The sequence below is a fragment of the Solanum pennellii genome, chromosome 1 (genome assembly GCF_001406875.1).
Source record: "Solanum pennellii chromosome 1, SPENNV200".
Lineage (NCBI taxonomy): Eukaryota > Viridiplantae > Streptophyta > Magnoliopsida > Solanales > Solanaceae > Solanum > Solanum pennellii.
In genome coordinates this window covers 106,765,938-106,790,166 of record NC_028637.1, presented here as the reverse complement: position 1 = coordinate 106,790,166, position 24,229 = coordinate 106,765,938, and the positions used below count along the sequence as shown (strand labels likewise).

Genomic DNA, 24,229 nt, shown 5'->3' with positions numbered 1-24,229 from the left:
TTTGATACATCAAACATGAACCTTCTTATTTTTGGCTTTCTCTTGTGAGACGTGTGGATCTATTGCTTTAGTAATAAGTAATTAGAACAGTCGACTATATATGTGACTTTTTCTTAAAAAACAGTAACCTAAGCTACTAATTTTTTAAATTCAAATCTGGCCATGTCTCCTCAAGATATTGATTAGTTACATTGATCTTTGTAAATCTTGTTAAGTACATAACGTTAAATATGAAGAATTATAGAGGATATGATTTCTTATCACCATTTTCAAAATTTAATACTTCCCTTCTCATACGTGTAAGATTTCTTATCACCATTTCCAAAAGTTCTATTCCTGAACAGTAGATCGTCTTTAAAACAATTTTCTAATAGACTAACTAAATTTAGATACACTAATACGTGGTTTTAAACACTTGCAGGGCGTGAGACTCTTGATAAAAAGTCAAGAGAAGTGCTGAAAATATCCCTAAAATTAACGAGATTTAGGGGTGTATTTCACTCTTGTTACAAAATCGGAGTGTACTAAAGTTCAATTAGTCGAATAAGAAAATGATTTTAACGCGATCATTAGTTCAGAGTTGAAACTAATAATTCACGCCAAATTTAATAGTGTTTTTATTACTTCTTTTAAAATTTACTTCTCTTAAGATTAAATTTGTGAAAGACTACAAAATCAAATTGAACAAAATTAAATTTCTTTTCTTTTTTCCAAATAATCTCTTGACCATTTAAATAGAAAAAAAAATGGGCTTTTCATATTTCTAATAATAAAATTAAAATCAAATTTGCATTGCTAAAGAAACAAATGTCTCAAAGTTAAAACAACTTGAGAAAATGCCAAATATCAAAATATGTCTATATTCAATGTAGCCATTCAGTCTTATCGCTATATACTAGTTCTGGAAACGTGCCTTGCACGTTTGACCTCTGTTACTGTTATAATTTATATAAGTCCAAGATATAAATTGCTCGACATTATCTGATGTACTCCTATATGTCTTTTTGTGCATATAAAATAAACTTTTTTTAGTGTTTACTTTTTCCTTAAAACTTAAATATCAACAAATTTTTTGGTGGATGATGAGCAACTTGGAAGGCTAGAACTAAGCCCCAGTGCTGAAATTTCTTGGGATATAAATACACTAACAATCATTAAAAATAAAAAAATGAATGAAGGACACAAACCAATAAGAAAAATAGTGACCAATAAAAAAATATTACAAGAACTATTACATTATGTGTTTCTCCAACAACCATGAAAATAAAAAATGAACGAAAGCACAGATCAATAAGAAAAATATTGACCAATAAATACTACTTACAGAAGAACTATTAGATGATGAAAACAAAGTGTGGTGGATTAATATTATCCAATTTATAAAGGGAGAAATTAAGTACATAAAAGGTTTGTGCATGAATGTGTTTAATGTAGAAGCTAAAAAGTTTTAACAATCAAATTCATTAAGAAATGAAAAATGATAAGTTGTAACATCTAATCATGTATTTAGTCGAGTTTTAATTGTCATTATTGATTTAATTTTAAAAATTAGTAAAAAAAATTATAATTTAAAAAATTGGCGAAGGGCATTTTCGTAATCTAATTGTGAAAGACTACAAAATCAAATTGAACAAAATTAAGTTCTTTTCTTTTTTCCAAATAATTTCTTTGACCATTTAAATAGAAAAAAAGTGAGTTTTTCATATTTCTAATAATAAAATTAAAATCAAATTTGCAATGCTAAAGAAACAAATGTCTCAAAGTTAAAAACAACTTGAAAAAATGCCAAATATCAAAATATGTCTATATTCAATGTAGCCATTAAGTCTTATCGCTATATACTAGTTCTGGAAACGTGCCTTGCACGTTTGACCTCTGTTACTGTTATAATTTATATAGGCCCAAGATATAAAATTGTTCGACATTGTCTGACGTACTACTATATGTCTTTTTGTGCATATAAAATAAACTTTTTTTAGTGTTTACTTTTTGCCTAGAACTTAAATATCAACAATTTTTTTTGGTGACTGATGAGCAACTTGGAAGGCTAGAACTGAGCCCCAAGGCTGAAATTTCTTGGGATATAAATACTCTAACAATCATTAAAAATAAAAAAATGAATGAAGGACACAAACCAATAAGAAAAATAGTGACCAATAAAAAAAATTATAAGAACTATTAGACTATGTGTTACTTCAACAACCATGAAAATAAAAAATGAAAGACAAATCAATAAGAAAAATATTGACCGATAAAAAAATACTCCTTACAGAAGAACTATTAGATGATGAAAACAAAGTGTGCTGGATTAATATTATCCAATTTATAAAGGGAGAAATTAAGTACATGAAATGTTTGTGCATGAATGTGTTTAATAGTAGAAGCTAAAAAGTTTTAACAATCAAATTCATTAAGAAATGAAAAATGATAAGTTGTAACATCTAATTAATCATGTATTTGGTCTAGTTTAATTATCATTATTGATTTAATTCTAAAAATTAATAAAAAAAATTTTAATTTAAAAAATTGGTGAAGGACATTTTCGTAATCTAATTGTGAAAGACTACAAAATCAAATTGAACAAAATTAAGTTCTTTTCTTTTTTCCAAATAATTTCTTTGACCATTTAAATAGAAAAAAAATGAGCTTTTCATATTTCTAATAATAAAATTAAAATCAAATTTGCAATGCTAAAGAAACAAATGTCTAAAAGTCAAAAGAACTTGAAAAAATGCCAAATATCAAAATATGTCTATATTCAATGTAGCGCTATATACTAGTTCTGGAAACGTGCCTTGCACGTTTGTTCTCTGTTATTGTTATAATTTATATAGGCTCAAGATATAAATTGTTCGACATTGTATGACGTACTACTATATGTCTTTTTGTGCATATAAAATAAACTTTTTTTAGTGTTTATTTTTTGCCTATAACTTAAATATCAACAATTTTTTTGGTGAATGTTGAGCAACTTGGAAGGCTAGAACTGAGCCCCAAGGCTGAAATTTCTTGGGATATAAATACTCTAACAATCATTAAAAATAAAAAAATGAATGAAGGACACAAACCAATAAGAAAAATAGTGACCAATAAAAAAATATTACAAGAACTATTAGATTATGTGTTACTTCAACAATCATGAAAATAAAAAATGAAAGAAAGCGCAAATCAATAAGAAAAATAGTGATCAATAAAAAAATAATGCTTACAGAAGAACTATTAGATGATGAAAACAAAGTGTGGTGGATTAATATTATCCAATTTATAAAGGGAGATATTAAGTACTTGAAAGGTTTGTGCACTAATGTGTTTAATGGTAGAAGCTAAAAAGTTTTAACAATCAAATTCATTAAGAAATGGAAAATGATAAGTTGTAACATCTAATCATGTATTTGGTCTAGTTTAATTGTCATATTTGATTTAATTTTAAAAATTAGTAAAAGATTTTTTAATTTAAGAAATTGGTGAAGCGCATTTTCGTAATCTAACTTTAAACTTAAAATCTTCCCACTTATAATAATACTAGTTTCTGATAACGTGCGTTGCACATTTAATTTTTACTATTGTTATATAATTTAAAATTGTGCTATCAAATAGAAAATGTTTATATCAACAATATTAATTTTCCCAATTATATTTCATGTATCAACAAAAATAAATAAAAAGGAATTCTGCATTTGGCATCAAGGAAAAAGTATGTGAAATTAATTAATATAACATAGTCTCCTTTAACTTTGTATAAGTCTTTTTTATGATCTAAATATTAGTGATACCTTTTATAGCTATAAATGAATATTAAAAATACATGAACACTTATCGATAAGATTTCTATTTTATTTTAATCAGAAACGATAGAGTGAAATATTTACATTATTTAAGTAAGGTTCTAAAATTAAAAGACAGTATTATCAAAATTATACAAGATTAAAAGCAATTACATTTAAAATATAAAATTGACAGATATATAATTTAAATACTGAACTTCATACATACATCTATTTCAAAAGCTCATAATAATAGCTAAAAGATTACAACACCACAATGATTTTATTAGAAATGCAAAAGAAATTAGAAACAACAATAATCTTCGTGATGGAGAATATATATCGAAAGAGATATGAGGACTTAGGCATGTCTAAGAAGAAGTCTTCAAGTTCTTCTCCCCACTTCAAGTATTCTATTTTTTCATGGTTTTTTTGTCTATCATAGATGGAATAGTTTTTTGATTATCAGAATGACAATTTCTTTCATTTTTCAATGGTTATCACCTAGTTCTTAAATAGTAGTAAAAATGTCTGTTTAAATTCTATATTTTTCAGTTCTAAATAATAGTCTTTAATATATACATAGATAAAAAGATGAAAAATACAAATCATAGTTAAACTTAATAAGAGAATTAACATTACCACTAATAATTATTGCTTTGAACTTGGAATCTAATCTAGTTTGAATAATTAATTAAAAAGATGAAAAATACAAATCATTATAATTAATAATAAATGAGGCAATACAAGTCATTTTAATAATTTATTATTAATTCATTCATATATAATAACACACTTTTAATATCTTAATAATAATAAATCAAATAAATAAAATCAGCCCACACGAGGATTAACTCCAAAGTTAAAAAGAACTTGAAAAAATGTCAAATATCAAAATATGTCTATATTCAATGTAGCTATTCATTCGTATCGCTATATATCATGTGACAAATTACACAACAAAATTCTCCTCTAACTTGTAACAAAAGAAAAAGAAAGGAAGAAGTGAAATATCTATTATCTATCATGGAAAATATGGATGAATCATTTTTTCAAGAAACAGAGCACAGGCCAAAACAGAGTACAATTGAGGCAGAAGACATACCCATAATTGATCTCTCTCCCATTTTAACCTCTGATTCTTCAGAAATAACAAACCTTGTTGCACAAATTGGTGATCAAAGGAATTCTTCTTGCTTCCAACTGAAGAGAAGAGGAAAGTGAGTAGAGATGAAGATAACCCTATGGAGGTTTATGATACAGAGCATACCAAGAATGTTAGGGATTGGAAAGAAGTTTTTGATTTTGTTGTGGAGGATCCAACTCTCTTGCCTGCTTCTCATGAACCCCATGATACGGAACTGAAGAATCAATGGCCTGATTTCCCTATCAATTTCAGGTATTTTGACTTTGGCATGGAATTTATGAATCTAGTGGAAAACTTACTAGGATTAATTTTATTTTTTTGTCGCAAACTTACTGGGTGTGCCCCATTTCCCCCTTTTTCAATTTTTGAGGCATCATAGATTGTATCGTATCAATAGGTGCTTTTAGAATTGATTCTATGATCTAATGGAGTAGTTTGGAATTTACAGGGAGGCATGTGAAGAATATGGACTGTCCTACAAGTTGCTAGAATTAATTGCTCTAAGCTTAGGCCTGTCATCCAAAAGGCTTAACAGCTACTTTAAGGACCAAACAAGTTTTATGCGATTAAATTACTATCCGCTATGCCCAATTCATCATTTGGCTTTGGGGGTTGGGCGGCACAAGGATGCTGGTGCCCTGACTGTTCTTGCTCAAGATGATGTTGGAGGCCTCGAGGTGAAACGCAAAACAGATGGAGAGTGGGTACAAGTTAAATCAACTCCAGATGCTTATATTATCGACGTTGGTGACATAATTCAGGTATGGCTACTGTCCAATACTGCCTAATTCTGGATAGAAAACCAAAATACTTTGATTGAGCTCGCAAAAAAAATATCACAGGTTTGGAGCAATGACATATATGAAAGTGCGGAACATAGGGTGATAGCAAGCTCCAAGAAAGAGAGATTCTCCATTGCATTTTTCTTCAACCCGTCTCACTATGTAATGGTTGAGCCTCTGGAGGAACTGACAAATGAAGAAAGTCCAGCAAAATACAGGGCTTACAACTGGGGAAAATTTCGCACTACAAGAAACCTTAGTAATTTAAAGAAACTTAATGTCGACACGTTCAAATATATCATTTTAGAAATGGGTGACCTGTAATGACAAATCATGTAGTGTATGAGAAGTATTATTAAGGTGTTGTTTTCAGCTGGAGGGAAATAAAGTGGTAGTCTTTTTCTTGTAAATGATTTGCTCATCTTTTTATAATCTTAAAGGCATTATTTAGAATTACAAGTTTATGATCTGTAAATCAAACCAGTGAAAGATGCATGCAAGAAGTGGGGATGCCAAATCAATCTTTTGACTGCACTCTAAGGACACTCCCCATGATTTATTACTCGGAAGAATCCCAGTTCTTGCATATTGGATGGAAGTCAGTTAACGAAAGTCATATTTTTTATTAATCAATTACTCATTTTTGGGATTATTGAAAAAAATAAAATTTTTAAAAAAGTGTTTAAATTGAATTTAAGGTTGTTATAGTTATTTGTGAATTTTTTACTTTAATTTTATATTTTTTTCATATTCTTCCTATTTTTTTTTTATTATAATCAATTACTCATTTTCGAAATTTATTAAAAAAAATAAAAATTAAACAAAATTGTTGAAAATCGATAATTTATTTAAAATGGGATTGATATATGGGTGAGATTAGATGTTTATGAATCTGAATATCTTTCCATTTTCATATAAAGGTCATGTGGTAAAGTCAAAATGACATAACAAATATATTTCAATTTACATATAAATGTCATGTGGTAAGGTCAAAAATGACATGACAATTGAAAAATGAGTTGAATATGTCCAACATAGCAACTAACGCCCATAAGGGCATATTTAGACCAAAAGTTGGACGGCGAGTGCATGAGTGAACCAAACTTTAAACGGAGATTATATCTGACATTTTCGAATAGTTTAAGGGCATATTTGACCCCTTTTTCCTTTATTCAATGATAAGCTTCCTTACCAGCTTTATTCTATATCTTTTTTTCTTTGAGTCATTAAAGTTGCTTACTCTATCCAATTAAATCGAATCTCTTCCTCTCTTTATTTAAGATATAATTATTGTATATAGTGAAAGATGTAATTCAGTTCCAAAATCTCCTCATCTTCCCTTATTTAAGACTCATAAATCATACTTTAATCATTTTGATTAGGAAAATCATTTCAAAATTAAGATTTTATTGAATACATATGAAAGTTTAAAAAATCTAAAAAAAAAAAAAACATATATAGATGCTGAGTTTTGGAGGTGTGAATTCACCATTTTCATTTCCCAACTATATAGTTATATATAGATTTTCTAAACTAAATTTCGAGTAAAATTAAAATTGCACGATAGGTAATTTTTTTCTAAAAACAAATAAATAGAATGAAGTTGAAGCAAAGATCCGTTAATTATATTTTAATGAAATGATAATAATGAGAAAAGTTTTTGGATATAAATGTTAATAATGTGCCAAATTTATATTAATTCCTTAATTTTTTAGTTTATAAAGAATAAAAATACACTTACCACTTTTATTAATATATATATATATATACTATTTTCATTAAATTTATTAAAACATTTTAATTTATGGGAGGATAAAATCGTAATTCAACTTTTGACTCGAATATATATATCAGAATAAGGTGCCGATATCAAGTCAATTGAACTTTTTGAGTATTTATTTCTCTTCTTTTATTTGATGGTGAATGATTAAACTTTGGTTTACTTGACCGAAAGATGAAAGAAGAGAAATGACAAATGTAGTCTATGAGAAGTATTGTATTATTATGCCAGTGGGAATAAGGTGGGGCTAGTTTTTTTCTTGTAAATGGTTTGTTATATTGATAACCTTAAATCATTATTGAGAAACTACAAATGACATGAAGTGGGAAAGGTACTAATTACCTACTTTCATAATTTAATCATCTAAAGTTGATGCAAACAAAACTCCTCCAATGATTGTAATAAAGAAATGTAGCAGGTAAATGGTATCTTGGCACGGAGTATGTGCTTGAGCCATCGTTGTGATTATAAAACTCCAGTAACTTGAAACAATTTTTGTACGACAATTGTGATCCTCTAAGCAAATAATTGTGCAATGGTAGAAGTCCATCCAGCAATCATCCAAGATGTTGAACACAGGCCAAAACTCACCAAAAGTACTGAAGCAGAGGGCATTCCAGTGATTGATCTCTCAATACTGAATTCTCCAGACACATCGACTGACGCGGAGTTATCAAGTCTAGTTGGTGAAATAAGAAATGCATGCAAGAAGTGGGGATTCTTCCAAGTGATCAATCATGGGGTGTCCTTAGAGTGCAGGGAAAAGATAGAATTGGCATCAAGAAAGTTCTTTGCTTTACCTAAAGAGGAGAAGATGAAAGTGAAAAGAAATGAGGTGAACTTCATGGGATATTATGATGCTGAGCTAACCAAAAAGATCAGGGACTGGAAAGAAGTCTTTGATTTTACTGTTGAGAAGACAGCTATGGTCCCACTTTCTCAAGATCCTAATGACAAGGACCTCAGGGAGTTTCACAACCAATGGCCTCAGTACCCTCCAGGATTAAGGTAATTAATTATATTCTACCATCAAAAAAATATCTTAGGGAAGAAATTTTATTCCTGAATTTGAAAAACACCAAAAAGCTGTTTTTACTCCAAAATGATTTTTTAAATGTAAAGGGTATAATTGATCCCAAAGTATAACGGAATATTTCGCGATTTACTTATGATTGGATTTTCAGGGAGGTGTGTGAAGAGTATATTCAAGAAATGCAAAAGTTGGCTAACAAGTTAGCAGAACTGATATCACTCAGCTTAAGCTTGCCAGCAAAAAGGCTGAATGAGTTCTTTGAAGACCAAGTTGTTTTTGGAAGGATAAATCATTATCCTCCTTGTCCTGTCCCTCATCTGGCATTAGGAGTTGGTAGACACAAAGATGCTGGTTTATTCACCATTTTGTCTCAAGATGATACCGGAGGGCTTGAAATAAAGAGGAAAACTGATGGAGAATGGATAGGAGTTAAACCTACTCCTGATGCATACATTGTAAATCTTGGTGACGCTACACAGGTACGTCTTATCAAAGAAAATAATGTATTGTTGATATATATATTATATAACTGGTACTTATAAATGATCGATCACCAGGTGTATAGCAATGATGAATATGAGAGTGTGGAACATCGCGTTGTGCTGAACACTGAAAGGAGTAGATTTTCAATTCCTTTCTTCGTCAATCCATCGCATAGTACTTGGATACAACCCTTGGAAGAGAAGGTCAATGAGAAGAACCCTGCAAAGTATAAGGCCTATAACTGGGGAATGCTTTTCACTCATCGCAGAAAACACAATCCCAAGACGCGTGATGAGGAAAACCTTACACTTGATCATTTCAAGGCTTGAAACAAATCAATTTTATGTTTATGTCTTCTTCAAGTAAATGTGTCATGTAATATCAATAATAACATCTTTATTAGTGTCTATGTCTACTTAATTTCCTATATGTGTAATCCCAGCAAATGTGTCAATGTAATTGTTTTCATCTCATCTTATATCATAATGCTTAATGTGATCTTATCTTTGGTTTAACATATCATATCCAAGAATAGTTCTGTGACTGATGTCCATGCAGAACAGGAAAAACTTACTGTCAGACTGATTTCCTCGCAAAAAGTAACAAGTCTTAGATATTTGAATGACTCTAAATTTCATAATTTTATTAAGGGTAAAAAGAGAATATTAATGTAATGTTGTTTTTAATTATAAAAGGATAACATTTTTTTGGGAATGAATTGTAAAAGAAAAGTGTGTCAAATAAATTTGTTGTATCTAAATGAGCGTTTTTCTTCTTAATCTTAGTATTATGATGTCATTTAGGTAGAATTTTCATTTCATAATAATTTTAGAGGAAAATAGAGAAAAAAATATGAATATGAATTTGTTATGGAGCACAATTATGCAAATTTTGTTATAGCATACAAATATGAATTTTTTATTTGCTATATGTGAAAGTTACCCAAAATAAAATTATACTCTTTAAGAGAGTTTCTTGGTAACAATATCTTGCTATAGTAAATTTCTTCCCTAAATTTATTATTAATATTTGATTTAACCAAAATCCAACCATTAAATTACCATCCATAAAAAAGGGCAGAATAAGCGTATTCTTTCTTCATGAGTCAAACTTACCATTTGGAACTCTCATACTTCTATAAATTCATAAAGAAGGCAAACAAAAATTGCACATTCTTAAACATTTGTTGAACACAATGAAATCGAAGAAACCCCATTTGAGTCTTGTGTGTTTCTTTATACTCTTTTCCAACGTTGTCTCTGTTTACTCTCAGGGCAGTGCTGCTACAGATGCTGCAGTGATGCAAGAATTCAAGAAACAAATAATAAATCCGAATCCACTTAACTGGAACGATCCAGATCCTTGTAAATGGGATAAAGTTCAATGTACTAAGGATGGTCGCGTAATTAGGATTCAAGTAGGGGATCAAGGCCTAAAAGGAACTCTCCCATCAAACATTAATACCCTTACTGAATTGCAAGTTTTTGAAGTTCAAAGAAATACATTCACTGGTCCGCTCCCGAGTTTTTCTGGATTAAACTCATTGCAGACCATTCTTCTTAATGGCAATGGGTTCACTTCAATTCCTAATGATTTTTTTCAAGGTATGACTAATTTGCAAAGTGTTTACTTGGATTCAAATCCCTTTTCATCATGGACTGTACCAGAAAGTCTGAAAAGTGCTACTGCTCTTCAAATTTTCTCCGCTTATTCTGCTAATATCACTGGTAAAATCCCTGATTTATTTGGTGGAAATACATTCTCTAGTTTAACAACTTTGCATTTGTCGTTTAATAATTTGGAGGGTCCTCTGCCCTCGAGCTTTTCGGGTTCTTCTATCCAATCGTTGTGGTTAAATAGTATTAGAGGTAAGTTAAATGGCTCAATAGATGTGATACAGAACATGACCAGATTAACCCAGCTCTGGTTTTCAGGCAATCAGTTTTCAGGCCCTTTGCCTGATTTTTCGGGTTTAACTCAGTTGGAAGATTGTAATTTGAGAGATAATAGCTTCACTGGTCTAGTCCCAGACTCTTTGGTTAATCTTCCTTCATTAAAAGTGGTTAATTTGACAAACAACATTCTGCAAGGGCCTACGCCACGATTTCCATCTTCAGTACGAGTGGATATGTTGGATAATACCAATAGTTTTTGTTTGTCACAACCTGGTCCTTGTGACTCGCGGGTTAGTACACTGTTGGATGTGGTTAAGGACGTAAGGTATCCCACGAAGTTTGCTGAGAACTGGAAAGGGAATGATCCTTGTTCGCGTTGGCTTGGCATAACTTGTGATGGTGAAAACATTACAGTACTCAATTTTCAGAAAAGTGGACTTACTGGGATCATCTCTCCAAACTTGTCGTCTATTACGTCAATACAGAGGTTGATCCTAGCAGACAATTCTCTTACAGGGACTATCCCAAATGAGCTCACATTGCTGCCAAACTTAACGGAATTGGATGTTTCTAACAATCAACTGTATGGGAAAATCCCACAATTTAAGAGCAGTGTAGTGGTTAAAACTGAAGGCAACGTCAATATTGGGAAAGATAAGCCACCTACATCTGCACCTTGAAACGCGTTCTGATAAATGTATTAGCAAATGTAATCTATAAGAAGATTTGTACTATATATTAAGCTATTCATCTAAAGTTATGGTTCTCGTTTTTTTCGAGATAATATTTCTTGTAGTCATTCAACTAGTAAGACTTAATTTTGATATCAAAACTCACTATAACTGAAGGGGCATCTCAATGATTGAATCTCAGTATCTATTGAAAAAATAATATTCAAAAAGGAAGAATTAAATCAATGAACAAAAAAACAATGGACATAGGAAGATTAACAATATCACGTACCAAAACCTATTTATTTCTTCTTTTTTTTTGGCCATTTATCAAATAAGGAAAAATTATATAAATTGATATATTTTAATAAATAATTACAGATTTTAGCTATACTTTTTATTTATTATCATTTATAGCAATACTATGTTAAATCTGCAATATGTATCAAAATTGAATTATGTATGCAATTTATATGAATTATAATTGTTTTTTTAAAATATATAATGTTTGTTTGGTAAAAATTTGACACATTGTATTATAAGTGTATTAAAATGTGTGATAAATGTATTAACTATCAATAAAACTTGTATTATATGTAAATGATAAATTGTTCTTTGTAATGTGTATTAAACTTGTATTATAAATGAATTAAAAGTGATTAAATGAAAAAAATATTATTATTATAAATGGTAAATATTTTTTATTAGTAGTATATTTATGTAAATTTTCCAATTTTAAAATACAAAAAGTTCACCTAAATATTAAAGATATTCACATCTAATTATTTCTTTATCAATAGTCAAATTTAATTTAGTTTATCATTAAATGCTATTATTTTCTTTTCCTAAATATTTCTCAGTTCCTCCGTTTTCGTATTTTCATTTCTTCCCTATTTCTTTAAATCACCTTTTCCCCCTTTTCAGTTTCTTTTTATTTATTTTTTAATTTATCCAATTCAAGAAACTTGTATTTCTATATAGTAATATATATAAAGTCTTCTTTTTGAAAAAAATAAAAATACGATTTTGTTCCCTAAATCATCACTTATGATATTTATAGCATCTTCTTAAGTCACGTCTTCCTTTCTTATACTTTTTTACTTTTTATTTACTTATTCACGTCAAGAAATTGATGTCTTTATTTAGTATAAAGGTTTCTTTTATCTTATCTTTTTCCTTCTTTAGTTATTTTTAAAACCATATCTTATATCTATTAAACTTCTATATTAAAAATAAAATTAATTTCATGACTTTTAATTTACATATTCACAACTTCTAACTATGAAATTATAAAATTTAAGGTACTTTATGATGTTTCTTCATTTTTGTCAATATAAATGCATAATTTTTTGTTTTATGAAATTTCTACTCAAGATTATTTTTTTTATATTTTATTATTTTTTGTAGTATTATTCTATCATCAAATTCAGGTGTTAACTTGACACGATGAAGAAGACTCTTGAATGTTGATTAATTTGACAAAAAAAGTGGGCACTTATTTTGTTTTCTTATTTTTCTCTATTTTCTTATGATAAAGATTATAAGGAAGATGTGTGTGTTTGTGTGTTTTTTTATGTAACTTCTTTTAGTTTGAATTTGTATAATTTTTTTATTATTGCAAGTTTATATTTTTGTTTAGATGCAAATTAGTTATTGTAACTTTGTGTTTAATAATATTAACTACTGTCCAATGTTCAACAATATTATTGTACAAAAAATTATTTAAGTTTTTTTTTAAAAGATTCATCTATTTTGTTCATATAAAATTATAATTTTTTATTTCATGAAAGTCCTATTCAAGATTAATCTTTTTATTTTCATATTGGAAGTCGTGTTTTCCATGTTTTGTTACTGTAGTAAAGGTAGACTCAATAAAGAGGACTCTTAGATATTGATCAGTTAGTCGGAGAAAGTGTTGATAAGAGCTCAAAAATTCATACGTCATACATGAGTGCACACTTATCGTTCTGATTCTAGAATTAGAACAACTTCTCCTTCCTTGTATCAAAAGGAGGGCAAGATCAACTTAAACTTAGCATTCGAGCTTTGGCTTTCTGCGCTCTAGGCTAAAAAATTCATCCTTGACTTAGTGAAATGTTGTCTGAGTGAGAATGATTGAACCAACACAAGTCGTAATTAATTACTAAAATAATGTGATTAGTTATTCCATGAAAGATGGAATAGCTAATTTTATGGTATATTTTTGTCTGTCCAATTTTAACCAGAAAAGGACACTGAAATTGCAGTGATTTAATTTTATGTTTAGGTAACAGTTGACTTTGATAGTAATTGGTATCCATTCTTGTCATAGAAATAGACAAATCAATCTAATGAGTCAATCTTCAGAGACACACTTATATTATACTAAGGTTCTATTATTCCAAAATTTATTTTATAAATAATTTTCTGTTTTTTTTGGGCCTACGTGGCACTAGATTGAAAAAAAAAGCAATCGGCGTTCGACTCATAAGATAGTGTCACGTAAGCAAAAAAGGGATAAAAAATTATTAATAAAATAAGTTCGAAAGTAATATGACCTTAGTATAGTATAAATGTGTCTCTAAGATTTCGGACATAGATTGAAGGGATACTTGTGCATTATGAAATAATGAATCATCAAACGTCCAAATTTTTTAATAAATATCCATCACTATTAATGTAAAAGGAAAAAATAACACACATATTCAATATAAAATTCCCAACAAATAATACCTGGCAACAGGGAATTAAGTTAGAAGGTCAAACACCTAGAGTATCTATCAAGTTGACGTTATAATGGACCATACAAAATTGAATAGCGGTGCAGTTGGGTTAAGCTTCCACAAAAATAATAATAAGAATATAATCACTGAATTATATTTTGATGACCTTTGGTCAATTTAGTATGGGGTGTATAATTAATTTATTAATTACATTATTGATGTATGTGATAATTGATAGAAGAATTTTCAATTACCCTTTACTTTGTTGTTGTCTGCTACTGTAACGGTTGAAACAACTTTCACAATAATGAAGTTATGAAATTTTAGATGATTGCATATATAGTACCTTAAATAGGAAAAAAAAATGTTTCTTACTATTTAATTGATCTATTCTAAAATATTTTAGGAGATGAAACCTTGTTTAATATAATTGTTAGTAATATATTTAAGTTATGTTATTAATAGTAATTTTTTCTTCATGTCTTCTTATGATAGTTTCAAACTATGCGATCACTGATTTATTTTAAAATTTATAATTTAGTAATTTACTATTGGTTGATTGGATTTTAATTTTTTTTTATACACCTAGTCATTGGAGATATCTTTTTATGTCTGAATATTATTTGTGGAATTTCTAAGTATGACACTATATTACCGTACGTATATGATTGATATTTCTACGTAAATAAACCAAAACAATTTTATGTCGTTATCGTTACTTAATTTGTATTTTCTGTTCCTTTCTTCTTCTTTTTTTGGCTTGTCATTTTGCTGTTGTGTTCAAATTTTGTCCCCACACACTGAAAATGAGACCACCAATAGTACACCCAACAGAAATAATTAGGAACTATTTTATGCTCTTCCTAGAAAGAATATCTCGAGGTTTAATTTTTACTAAATATTTTGAAAGTTATATAAATATTTTTTTGATTGAATTTCTTTATATGTTTATTAAAATATTTTAGTTATTAATTACTGTGGTTTTCGATAAGCACAATTCCGGACAGAAGAAGTATATAGTTGAGACTTAAAAAGTTTTTAATAAAATTCAAAATTTAATCGTACTTCAATATGAAAATCGAACGCGGAATAAGAAAAAGAAAACTAGGTACGTGGTTGGCTTCATTAAATACGAAAAACGGCGAGCTTCCTGAATACCAAAAGGAAGCATTGAAAGCTAACTATTGTAGTACTGAAGTAATTAAGATGATGCATTCATAATTATTTAACTAATTTTCGGAGCTGCACTCCCAAATTATTATTGTTGTCTTGAAGAAATTTTAGACTAAAGATGGTCATCACTGATATCATTTATGTATGGAACTTCCTCGAAAAATTATACAATATATATGTTAAATGACAATCTATAACATAATAATAAAGATATACATGAAGATCTCTAGCATAATGAAAAAGGCCTATATAGGATATGCCTGAAATTATAAAGATATAATATGTAAATACGATCCTTAATTTGACGTCAGTTCATAACTATGATCTTTAACTTTGGGTATGCATAAGTAGACACTTAAATTGTATAAAATTGAACAAATATACACATTCATCCTACATGACACTCTACTAGACAATTTTGTAACTTACGTGGCGTCTTACGTGTATTATGTCATGTAAGACACATGTGTTTGTTTGTTCAATTTTATATAAATTCAAGTGTCTATTTGTGCACACTCAAAGTTGGAGGACATAATTATTTACTGAAACCAAGTTAAAGATTATGTTTATGTATTGACATAATATATAAATATGTCCTTTAACTTGGCTTCGAATCACATTTATACCCTTCAACTTTGGGTGTGCACAAGTAGACGCTTAAACTTGTATAAAGTTGAACAAATAGACACACATGTCCTACATGTCATTTTTTGTCCTACGTGGTGTCCTACGTGTATTGTGTCATGTAGGACTCATGTGTTTATTTATTTAAAAGTTGGATAGTTAAAGTGCTTGTTTGTGCATTATGAAAGTTGGAGATCAAAGTTAAAATTTGAAGCCAAGTTTAGGATCAAATATATATATATATTATGCCTTATGTATTATGCCAATACTATAAAACTATATTAAACTTATACGACACTCAGGTTTAATTATTATTTCAATTTGATAAATGATCAGTCTCCTAGATGGGAAGTGTGTAGGATCCCTCTCTTTGCCCAAGTTACCATCATTCTTGTACCTTTGCGGTTAGGTCTTTCACCTATTTAAATAGGCAAAACAAAGGTCATTTTACCAAACCTAACATCAAGGCATTATACGTTGACGATGACAATTTTTTTTTTTTAAAAAAATATAACGCAACGATATATGTCTTATAAGAGCGATCATCGATCCACTTGTTTTTAGTTAAATTTCATCTAATATTTAATATTCGTATCAAAATTTAATTAAATTCATATATAAAAAAAATCTCAATTACGCACTATATTCTAACGCGACATTGTTGTCATCTCCAAATATTAATAAGATTGATCTCCTTGTAATAATTAGAGTAAATTGGCCAAATAATAACTTGTTATGTTGATGATAAATAGGTTAAAAATACTATTAAAACAAAATAAACATAATATTAATTAGAATTATCCTAAAAATTAATCAAGCATGTCCACATTAAGACCAAAGTGGGGACCCCACGCGCAAGTGACAGCTGTATTCATTTATTTTTTCTCTCACTTCATTACCCACAAGAGACTTCGCCCTTTTATAGAAAGCCTAACAACTCCCATATTTATCATCCCTTTACCTTTTGCACCCCTAATATATACACTATTTTGCATGTTCTAAACCCACTTTTTAAATAAACTTTTTTTTTAGTGATACGACTACATTTCACCTCAAATAAAATCATTTTAAATTGTATAAAGATAACATTCTTAAAAGAATGTGTCAAATAAATTGATACTAAAGAATTTATTTAAATAAATTTGTTTTATAAAATTATTTTTATAACTTATATTACGAAAATCTAAGTTTGACTATTGATAATTTATGTTAATATTCAATAATAAAAATAATATACTTGTTGACCTTTCACTTTCCTTAATAACTTATTTACTATTCTACTAAATTATTTTTATTCATCATATTTTGAAAATCTAATTGAATTATTGATACTTGGTAGAGATACTCAATAATAAATATAAATTTTTTTTATTAAACTAAAATTGCATAATTTTTTTTTTAGGACAAAATAGAATGGAGGTGATGATGACAAATTTGTAAAAATAAAATAAATTTAGCAGCACGGGGTTAAAGTGGAAAAAAGTTGTATTTATAGGTATCGGAAATGCAAAAAATACATATATATATATGTTCTCCCCACTCCTACTCACTTGACTTTTTTATCCACTCTATAAAGAAAGCAAACAAAAATTCCAAATTCCCAACCTTTTTCCTCTCCCCTTTCTTCCCACAGTCTCCGCCGTTCAATCTGCACAACTTTTTCATTGTCACACTCTGCGATTCTTCTTTATACCCAACTGGAAGAAAACCCTAACACACTTCTCTTTAAGGAAAAAAAGTTAAAGTTTTTGAGTCATTCTGTAGAATTTTCTTGAACAAAATGAAGTTGAAGAAACCCCATCTGGGTTTTGTGTGTTTCTTGATATTATTGTCGTTTGTTGTCTCTGTATACTCTCAGGGTGCAGCAACAGATGCTGCAGTGATGCAAGAGTTGAAGAAGGGAATCAGCCCACCGAGTTCACTAAAATGGGACGATCCAAACCCCTGTAAATGGGGTAAAGTTCAGTGTACTAAAGATGGTCGTGTAACTAGGATTCAAGTAGGGAATCAAGGGCTAAAAGGTTCTCTACCACCGAGCATGAATAACTTGACGGAATTGCAGGTGTTTGAAGTTCAAAATAATGCACTTACTGGGCCGATTCCGAGTTTTGCTGGGATGAATTCGTTGCAGACCATTCTTCTTGACAACAATGGGTTCACTTCAATTCCTATCGACTTTTTTGAGGGTATGACTAATTTACAAACTGTTAACTTGGATTCCAATTCCTTTTCGCCATGGTCTGTACCAGAGAGTTTGAAAGATGCTACTTCTCTTCAAAGTTTCTCTGCTAATTCTGCTAATATTACTGGTAAAGTCCCTGATTTCTTTGGTGGAGATACCTTTGTTAGTTTAACTGATTTGCATATGGCCTTTAATAATTTTGAGGGTCCCCTGCCCTCGAATTTTTCGGGTTCTTCTATCCAAACGTTGTGGTTAAATGGTATCCATGGTAAGTTGAATGGTTCAATAGATGTGGTACAGAACATGACCGCATTAACCCAACTCTGGTTTTCAGGCAATGAGTTTACAGGCCCTTTGCCTGATTTTTCGGGCTTGACTCAGTTGAGAGAGTGCAATTTGAGAGACAATAGCTTCACTGGTCCAGTGCCAGACTCATTGGTTAATCTTCCTTCATTAAAGATGGTTAATTTGACAAACAACTTTTTTCAAGGGCCTACGCCAAAATTTCCATCTTCAGTGCTAGTGGATATGTTGGATAATACCAATAGTTTTTGTTTGTCACAGCCGGGTCCTTGTAACTCACAAGTTAATACGCTGTTGGCTGTGGCTAAGGATGTGGGGTATCCCACGGGGTTTGCCGAGAATTGGAAGGGGAATGATCCTTGTTCGTCTTGGATTGGCATAACTTGTGATGGTGGGAATATTACAGTGCTGAATTTTCAGAAAATGGGACTTACAGGGACAATCTCTCCCAACTACTCGTCAATTACGTCGTTACAGAAGTTGATCCTAGCAAATAATTTTCTTACAGGAACTATTCCGAATGAGCTCATTTCGCTGCCAAACCTAAAGGAATTTGATATTTCTAACAATCTAATTTATGGAAAAATCCCACCATTTAAGAGCAATGTACTGGTTAAATATGATGGCAATGTCAATATTGGGAAAGATAATCCACCTCCTTTTGCACCTTCCGGGAGCACTCCTAGTTCACCCGATGGAGGTGGACAAACTCATGGGAATGGTAATAAAAAATCTTCAACTGGAGTTGTTGTGGGCTCAGTGATAGGTGGTGTTTGTGGAGCCGTTGCGGTTGCTGGATTATTTGTGTTTTGTCTTTACAGGACTAAGCGTATGCGGTCCGGTAGAGTTCAGAGTCCACACACAGTTGTTATTCATCCTCATCATTCAGGATCTGACCAAGATGCTGTTAAGATCACAGTTGCTGGTTCAAGTGTCAATGGAGGGACAACTGAAACGTACAGTTGTGGAAGCAGTGCACCTGGGGACTTGCACATTGTTGAGGCTGGTAACATGGTGATTTCCATCCAAGTTTTGAGGAATGTCACGAACAACTTCAGCGAGGAGAATATATTGGGGAGAGGTGGATTTGGAACTGTTTACAAGGGGGAGTTGCATGATGGAACTAAAATTGCTGTTAAGAGAATGGAATCTGGTGTTATGAGCGAGAAGGGGTTGGATGAGTTCACGTCTGAGATTGCGGTGCTTACTAAGGTCCGCCACAGGCATTTGGTGGCACTGCTAGGATATTGCTTGGATGGAAATGAGAGGTTACTTGTATATGAATATATGCCACAAGGGACAGTCAGCAGGTATCTTTTCAACTGGAAGGAAGAAGGGATAAAGCCCCTTGAATGGACAAGGAGGCTAATCATTGCACTGGATGTTGCAAGGGGTGTTGAATATCTTCATGGTTTAGCTCAACAGAGCTTCATTCATAGAGATCTGAAGCCATCTAACATTCTTTTGGGAGATGATATGAGGGCTAAAGTTGCAGATTTTGGACTTGTTCGCCTTGCTCCTGAGGGAAAAACTTCATTGGTTACTAGGTTGGCTGGAACTTTTGGCTATCTTGCACCAGAGTATGCAGGTAAACTTCATCATATGACCTGTTAATTTTACTTATATTTTTGCATATATTTGATTGCATAAATGGACGTAGTTAGTGTATTTAAGGCCAATAATATTAGATTAATAGGCTTAACAGGAGACGGTGGAAGTAGGAACTGCTTCCTCTCTTGTTTTGGTCTGCATCTACAGACCATCAGGGAAGCCTATTTTAGCCGGATTTTTGATGTTTTGAATGGGTCTCAACTTGAAATCACTCTCTAAAATCCAATACCTAGTTATTTGTTTAGCTGGATTTTGTCCTTTAAATAGTGTTGACACCTTTTTTGGATTTTGTAAGCTCTTTGATTTTAGCTAGGTTCTTGTACTGGAGCTAACTCTCTTGTATACTTTTGCTAATATCATCTCCCTGATACAGTGGAAGTAAAACCAATAGAGAGTTGGGAACATTACCTTTATCAAAAATACAAATCAATTCCTATAGAGAGTTAGAGAAGTTTCTATGGTGAAAACCTGAAAATAAGCAATATGCCTCTAATCAAGGCAAATTCAAAGACTTCTTAGAAATGCTTGACTTTTTGCTTGACAGTCAAAACCTAAATCTACTTCTTCCATAAGATGTAGGAATTCCTGGTAACCTTTCTCTTATCTCCACAAGTTAGTTATGTTACCGCCATTTAGGTGTTGTGCTCTTGTGTTGAATGATGATTTTTTCATATTACGGAAAAACACTTGCCTTTCTGATTGTATATTTTCTTCCTTGATGATAAAGCTGTGTTGCTGTTGTTCATTTCCTTTAGGCTCAGATCAAGTGTAGTTTATCTCCTTTAGGCATTTATCGGGTTCTTTCATTTGGTTTCTTGTTTACATTTTATTCTCCCTATCCAACTTAAATTCAATTTAATAGCTCTCATCTTGAATTGCATCATTAGTATGAAAAAAACTGTTAATACTTGACTATCTTGTTTCCATTGGGCAGTTACGGGCCGAGTAACCACAAAGATTGATGTGTTTAGCTTTGGTGTAATCTTGATGGAGCTAATTACTGGAAGAAGAGCTCTGGATGAATCTCAGCCCGAGGAAAGCATGCATCTGGTCCCATGGTTCCGCAGAATGCATATAAATAAGGAGACATTCCGTAAGGCCATTGACCACACAATCGATCTTGATGAAGATACTCTGGCCAGTGTCAGCAAAGTTGCTGAGTTGGCTGGTCACTGCTGTGCTAGGGAACCCCATCAGAGACCAGACATGGGTCATGCTGTCAACGTGCTTTCCTCCCTGGCTGAGCTCTGGAAGCCAGCAGAAGTGGACGAGGATGAAATATATGGAATCGATTATGACATGACGCTACCTCAAGCAGTTAAGAAGTGGCAGGCTCTCGAGGGAATGAGTGGCATTGACGGCTCTTCTTCATATATTGGAAGCAGTGAAAATACACAAACAAGTATACCCACTCGGCCATCTGGATTCGCCGATTCATTTACGTCAGTGGATGGACGATAATTTGATTGTCCAACTATACTGGTGGGGCTTTTGACCCAAATGTATTGCCCTTTAAAGGGTTGGTTTGTTCATTCCTTGTGCTCATCCATCTTTGCCTTCTTTTTCTCCCCGTCCCGGTTCTTACAGGTTTTGTTAAAAGATCCTAGTGACAATATGAAGTTGCTTTCATCTGATTCTTCTTGAACTTTTACTACCCTGCCTGTGCCTTCTTTCTAGGAGTTATCCAATGTGCAAAAATCTCTGATTTCATATTAATTAGTTTGGATATTCATTCATATTTTATGATCCCCTTTGAAAGTCTTTTCGCTGGTGTCTAGATTATAAGTCATCAAGAGATTCTAATATGGGAATATCAACACTTGGCCTTGCAAATATAGATTCTCTTGTAACCTTTATGTAATGAAATAGGTTATCTTATTAATGGCTGATGATATGGATCCCACGTTTGGCTACAAAACAAAAATAAAGGTGGGGCTGCAGATTTTTTTGTCATGATTTGCAGAGATTTAAGTCAACCACATCCATTAAAAATGCTGTGAAAAGAGACGTGGAGGAATTATTACTTGTTAATTAGTGTCATGTGATATAAATATTAAACTAATGCAAAGTTCCATTTTGCCTGTTTCTTTTAAGATTGGGATCATTAATGGATATGATTACCCATTTGTCCATTTGTAATGAAACACTGAATCTCCTGTCAGATCAGCCATGTCGAGGTGAAAATTCCACGTGTTGTACCAAAATTGCCAAGTGCAAGACCATAGATGTAGTTGAGCAGAATAGAGAATTCAAAATTCAAGACTTTTTTATTAATAATAATAATTCAGGCAAAGTGTCACAGCAGAAACGGAACTCTTTTAAAAATCAAGTGCCTCAAATAATAGCCAAATATAATTTAGGTTGCTTCCGTGTGTAAGCAGAAACCAACCTCCTTCAACTATAAATCTGCCATGTAATGTTTCATATTATGTGCTCATGGAGAAAAGCAAGTTTTTAACAAGTCTAGTAGTTGTTATACTTCTGTTACCTTATGCTAATTCAACATCTAAGAAGCACTTTGTACTAGTGCATACGGAGCCTGGACCTGGTACAAGATTGTGGCATTGATGACATCTTCAGGGCATAATGTCACAGCTCTGGACTTGGGTGCTTCAGGGATCAACCCCAAACAGGCTCTCGAAATCCCAAATTTTTCTGATTACTTGAGTCCACTAATGGGCTTCACTCCCTGCTGATAAAAAAGTAGTTGTTGTAGGCCATAGCTTTGGTGGACTCGGCATTTCTAAAGCCATGGAAACCTTCCCAGAAAAGATTTCCGCTGGCTGTATTTCTCAGTGGTCTAATGCCTGGTCCAAATATCAATGCAACCACCGTCTACACTAAGGCACCAATATCCATTTTCCCAACTTTAGACATGAAATGATCTGTTATGTTTGCTTACACTTTACATCTTTGAAACTAACACTTCGTTGTAGGCAATCAATGCAGTAATAACTCAACTTGGTACTCGTCTTACATACGATAATGGACCAACAAATCCTCCAACTACCGTCATCCCACAATACTTGGGAACTTATATTTATCAACTGAGCCCAATTGAGGTAAGAAAATCCTAATACAAATATATACTGTAACTGAAATATATAGGTTATTAAACTCTGGTCATGAGAATGGCCCTAAAGTGACTACTTTCACCAAAAACTATTAATTGGCATTACCTACTGGAAGATTTTAATAGTTAATCGAAATTACAGATCTATTTGCAACATCAACTTGGAACTGATTTAAACGGTTTTTTCCCTTGTTGGTGTTAGGATTTGGCGTTGGCCACTACACTAGTAAGGCCATTTTATTTATACAGCGCTGAAGATGTTTTTAAGGAGATAGTTCTTTCAAGCAAAAGGTATAAATCCGTTAGGCGAGTGTTCATTGTTGCTCCTGAAAATAAAGCTTTGAGATGGAATTTTTACGGTTGATGATTGAAAAGAATCCACCGGATGAAGTGAAAGAGATCCAGGGTTCTGACCACGTGACCATGATGTCTAAGCCCCAACAACTTTACACTACTCTTTTGAGCATTGCCAACAAGTATTGATTTTTAGCTTTTAGTTAAGAAGAACAAGTAAGACAAGTTTAAGACTAAAAATAAAACTTCAGATAATTCACATATCTGATGGCTGATGTATTTTATTTGACATTTCAATCATTTTCTTTTGGTTGTTATTTCCTTCATTGTATTTTCAGTGTTTGGAATTGACATCAATAAACGACTTCTATTTCCTATGATTATTGAATTTTAGTTCAATTTGGTTAAATCTCATCAATGGGGTCAAGGGAGTGGCTAAGAAAAAGAAGTTCGTGGTCCTGGTGGATTCTCGAGCAACACACAGTTTAATAAATACAAATAGAGCAGGAGAGATCATAAAGTATGTGCCCAAAAGCGAACTAGTCTGTTCAAGATGTCTACTGTTCTTGCGATAGACAGATTAATGTGCAACTAAAACGTTGTTTGAAATTTTGATTTCAGTTCATTATTTCTCTAATAACTTAAACTTTTACATTGGATGATCACAGAGTTAAAACTAGTTACTGAAGACGATAATAACATTTAGTGGAGT

At 31.5% G+C, this 24,229-nt stretch overlaps 2 protein-coding genes and 2 pseudogenes across 3 annotated transcripts; all 4 read left to right on the top strand.

The window, feature by feature from the left end:
- The first annotated feature begins 4,692 nt into the window (after positions 1–4,692).
- Positions 4,693–6,146, top strand: LOC107017463 (annotated as a pseudogene).
- Positions 6,147–7,849: 1,703 nt separating this feature from the next.
- Positions 7,850–9,504, top strand: LOC107007505 (protein DMR6-LIKE OXYGENASE 2-like). The gene is made up of 3 exons (XM_015206156.2): positions 7,850–8,481; positions 8,658–8,985; positions 9,064–9,504. The coding sequence occupies exons 1-3, from the start codon at positions 8,009–8,011 to the stop codon at positions 9,316–9,318; spliced, it is 1,056 nt and encodes a 351-aa protein (XP_015061642.1). The 5' UTR covers positions 7,850–8,008; the 3' UTR covers positions 9,319–9,504.
- Positions 9,505–10,181: 677 nt separating this feature from the next.
- Positions 10,182–21,826, top strand: LOC107007498 (receptor protein kinase TMK1-like). Of its 2 annotated transcripts, XM_027919230.1 has the most exons (4): positions 10,182–11,498; positions 18,696–18,732; positions 19,252–20,127; positions 21,085–21,826. In XM_027919230.1, the coding sequence occupies exons 1-4, from the start codon at positions 10,185–10,187 to the stop codon at positions 21,609–21,611; spliced, it is 2,754 nt and encodes a 917-aa protein (XP_027775031.1). In that variant the 5' UTR covers positions 10,182–10,184; the 3' UTR covers positions 21,612–21,826. The 2 variants fall into 2 exon arrangements, with proteins under 2 accessions (XP_027775031.1, XP_015061628.1); XM_015206142.2 differs by lacking the exon at positions 10,182–11,498 and having other exon boundaries at positions 17,605–20,127; positions 21,085–21,801.
- A 181-nt stretch (positions 21,827–22,007) lies between these two features.
- Positions 22,008–23,754, top strand: LOC107031618 (annotated as a pseudogene).
- Positions 23,755–24,229: the final 475 nt, after the last annotated feature.

Bases quoted from the DNA above. Each gene is read 5' to 3' on its own strand.
- LOC107007505 (XM_015206156.2), top strand. From the start codon at position 8,009: ATGGTAGAAGTCCATCCAGCAATCATCCAAGATGTTGAACACAGGCCA. The intron at 8,482-8,657 runs GTAATTAATTAT...TTGGATTTTCAG, and splicing joins CAGTACCCTCCAGGATTAAG to GGAGGTGTGTGAAGAGTATA. The intron at 8,986-9,063 runs GTACGTCTTATC...ATCGATCACCAG, and splicing joins ATCTTGGTGACGCTACACAG to GTGTATAGCAATGATGAATA.
- LOC107007498 (XM_015206142.2), top strand. From the start codon at position 17,835: ATGAAGTTGAAGAAACCCCATCTGGGTTTTGTGTGTTTCTTGATATTA. The intron at 20,128-21,084 runs GTAAACTTCATC...TCCATTGGGCAG, and splicing joins TCTTGCACCAGAGTATGCAG to TTACGGGCCGAGTAACCACA.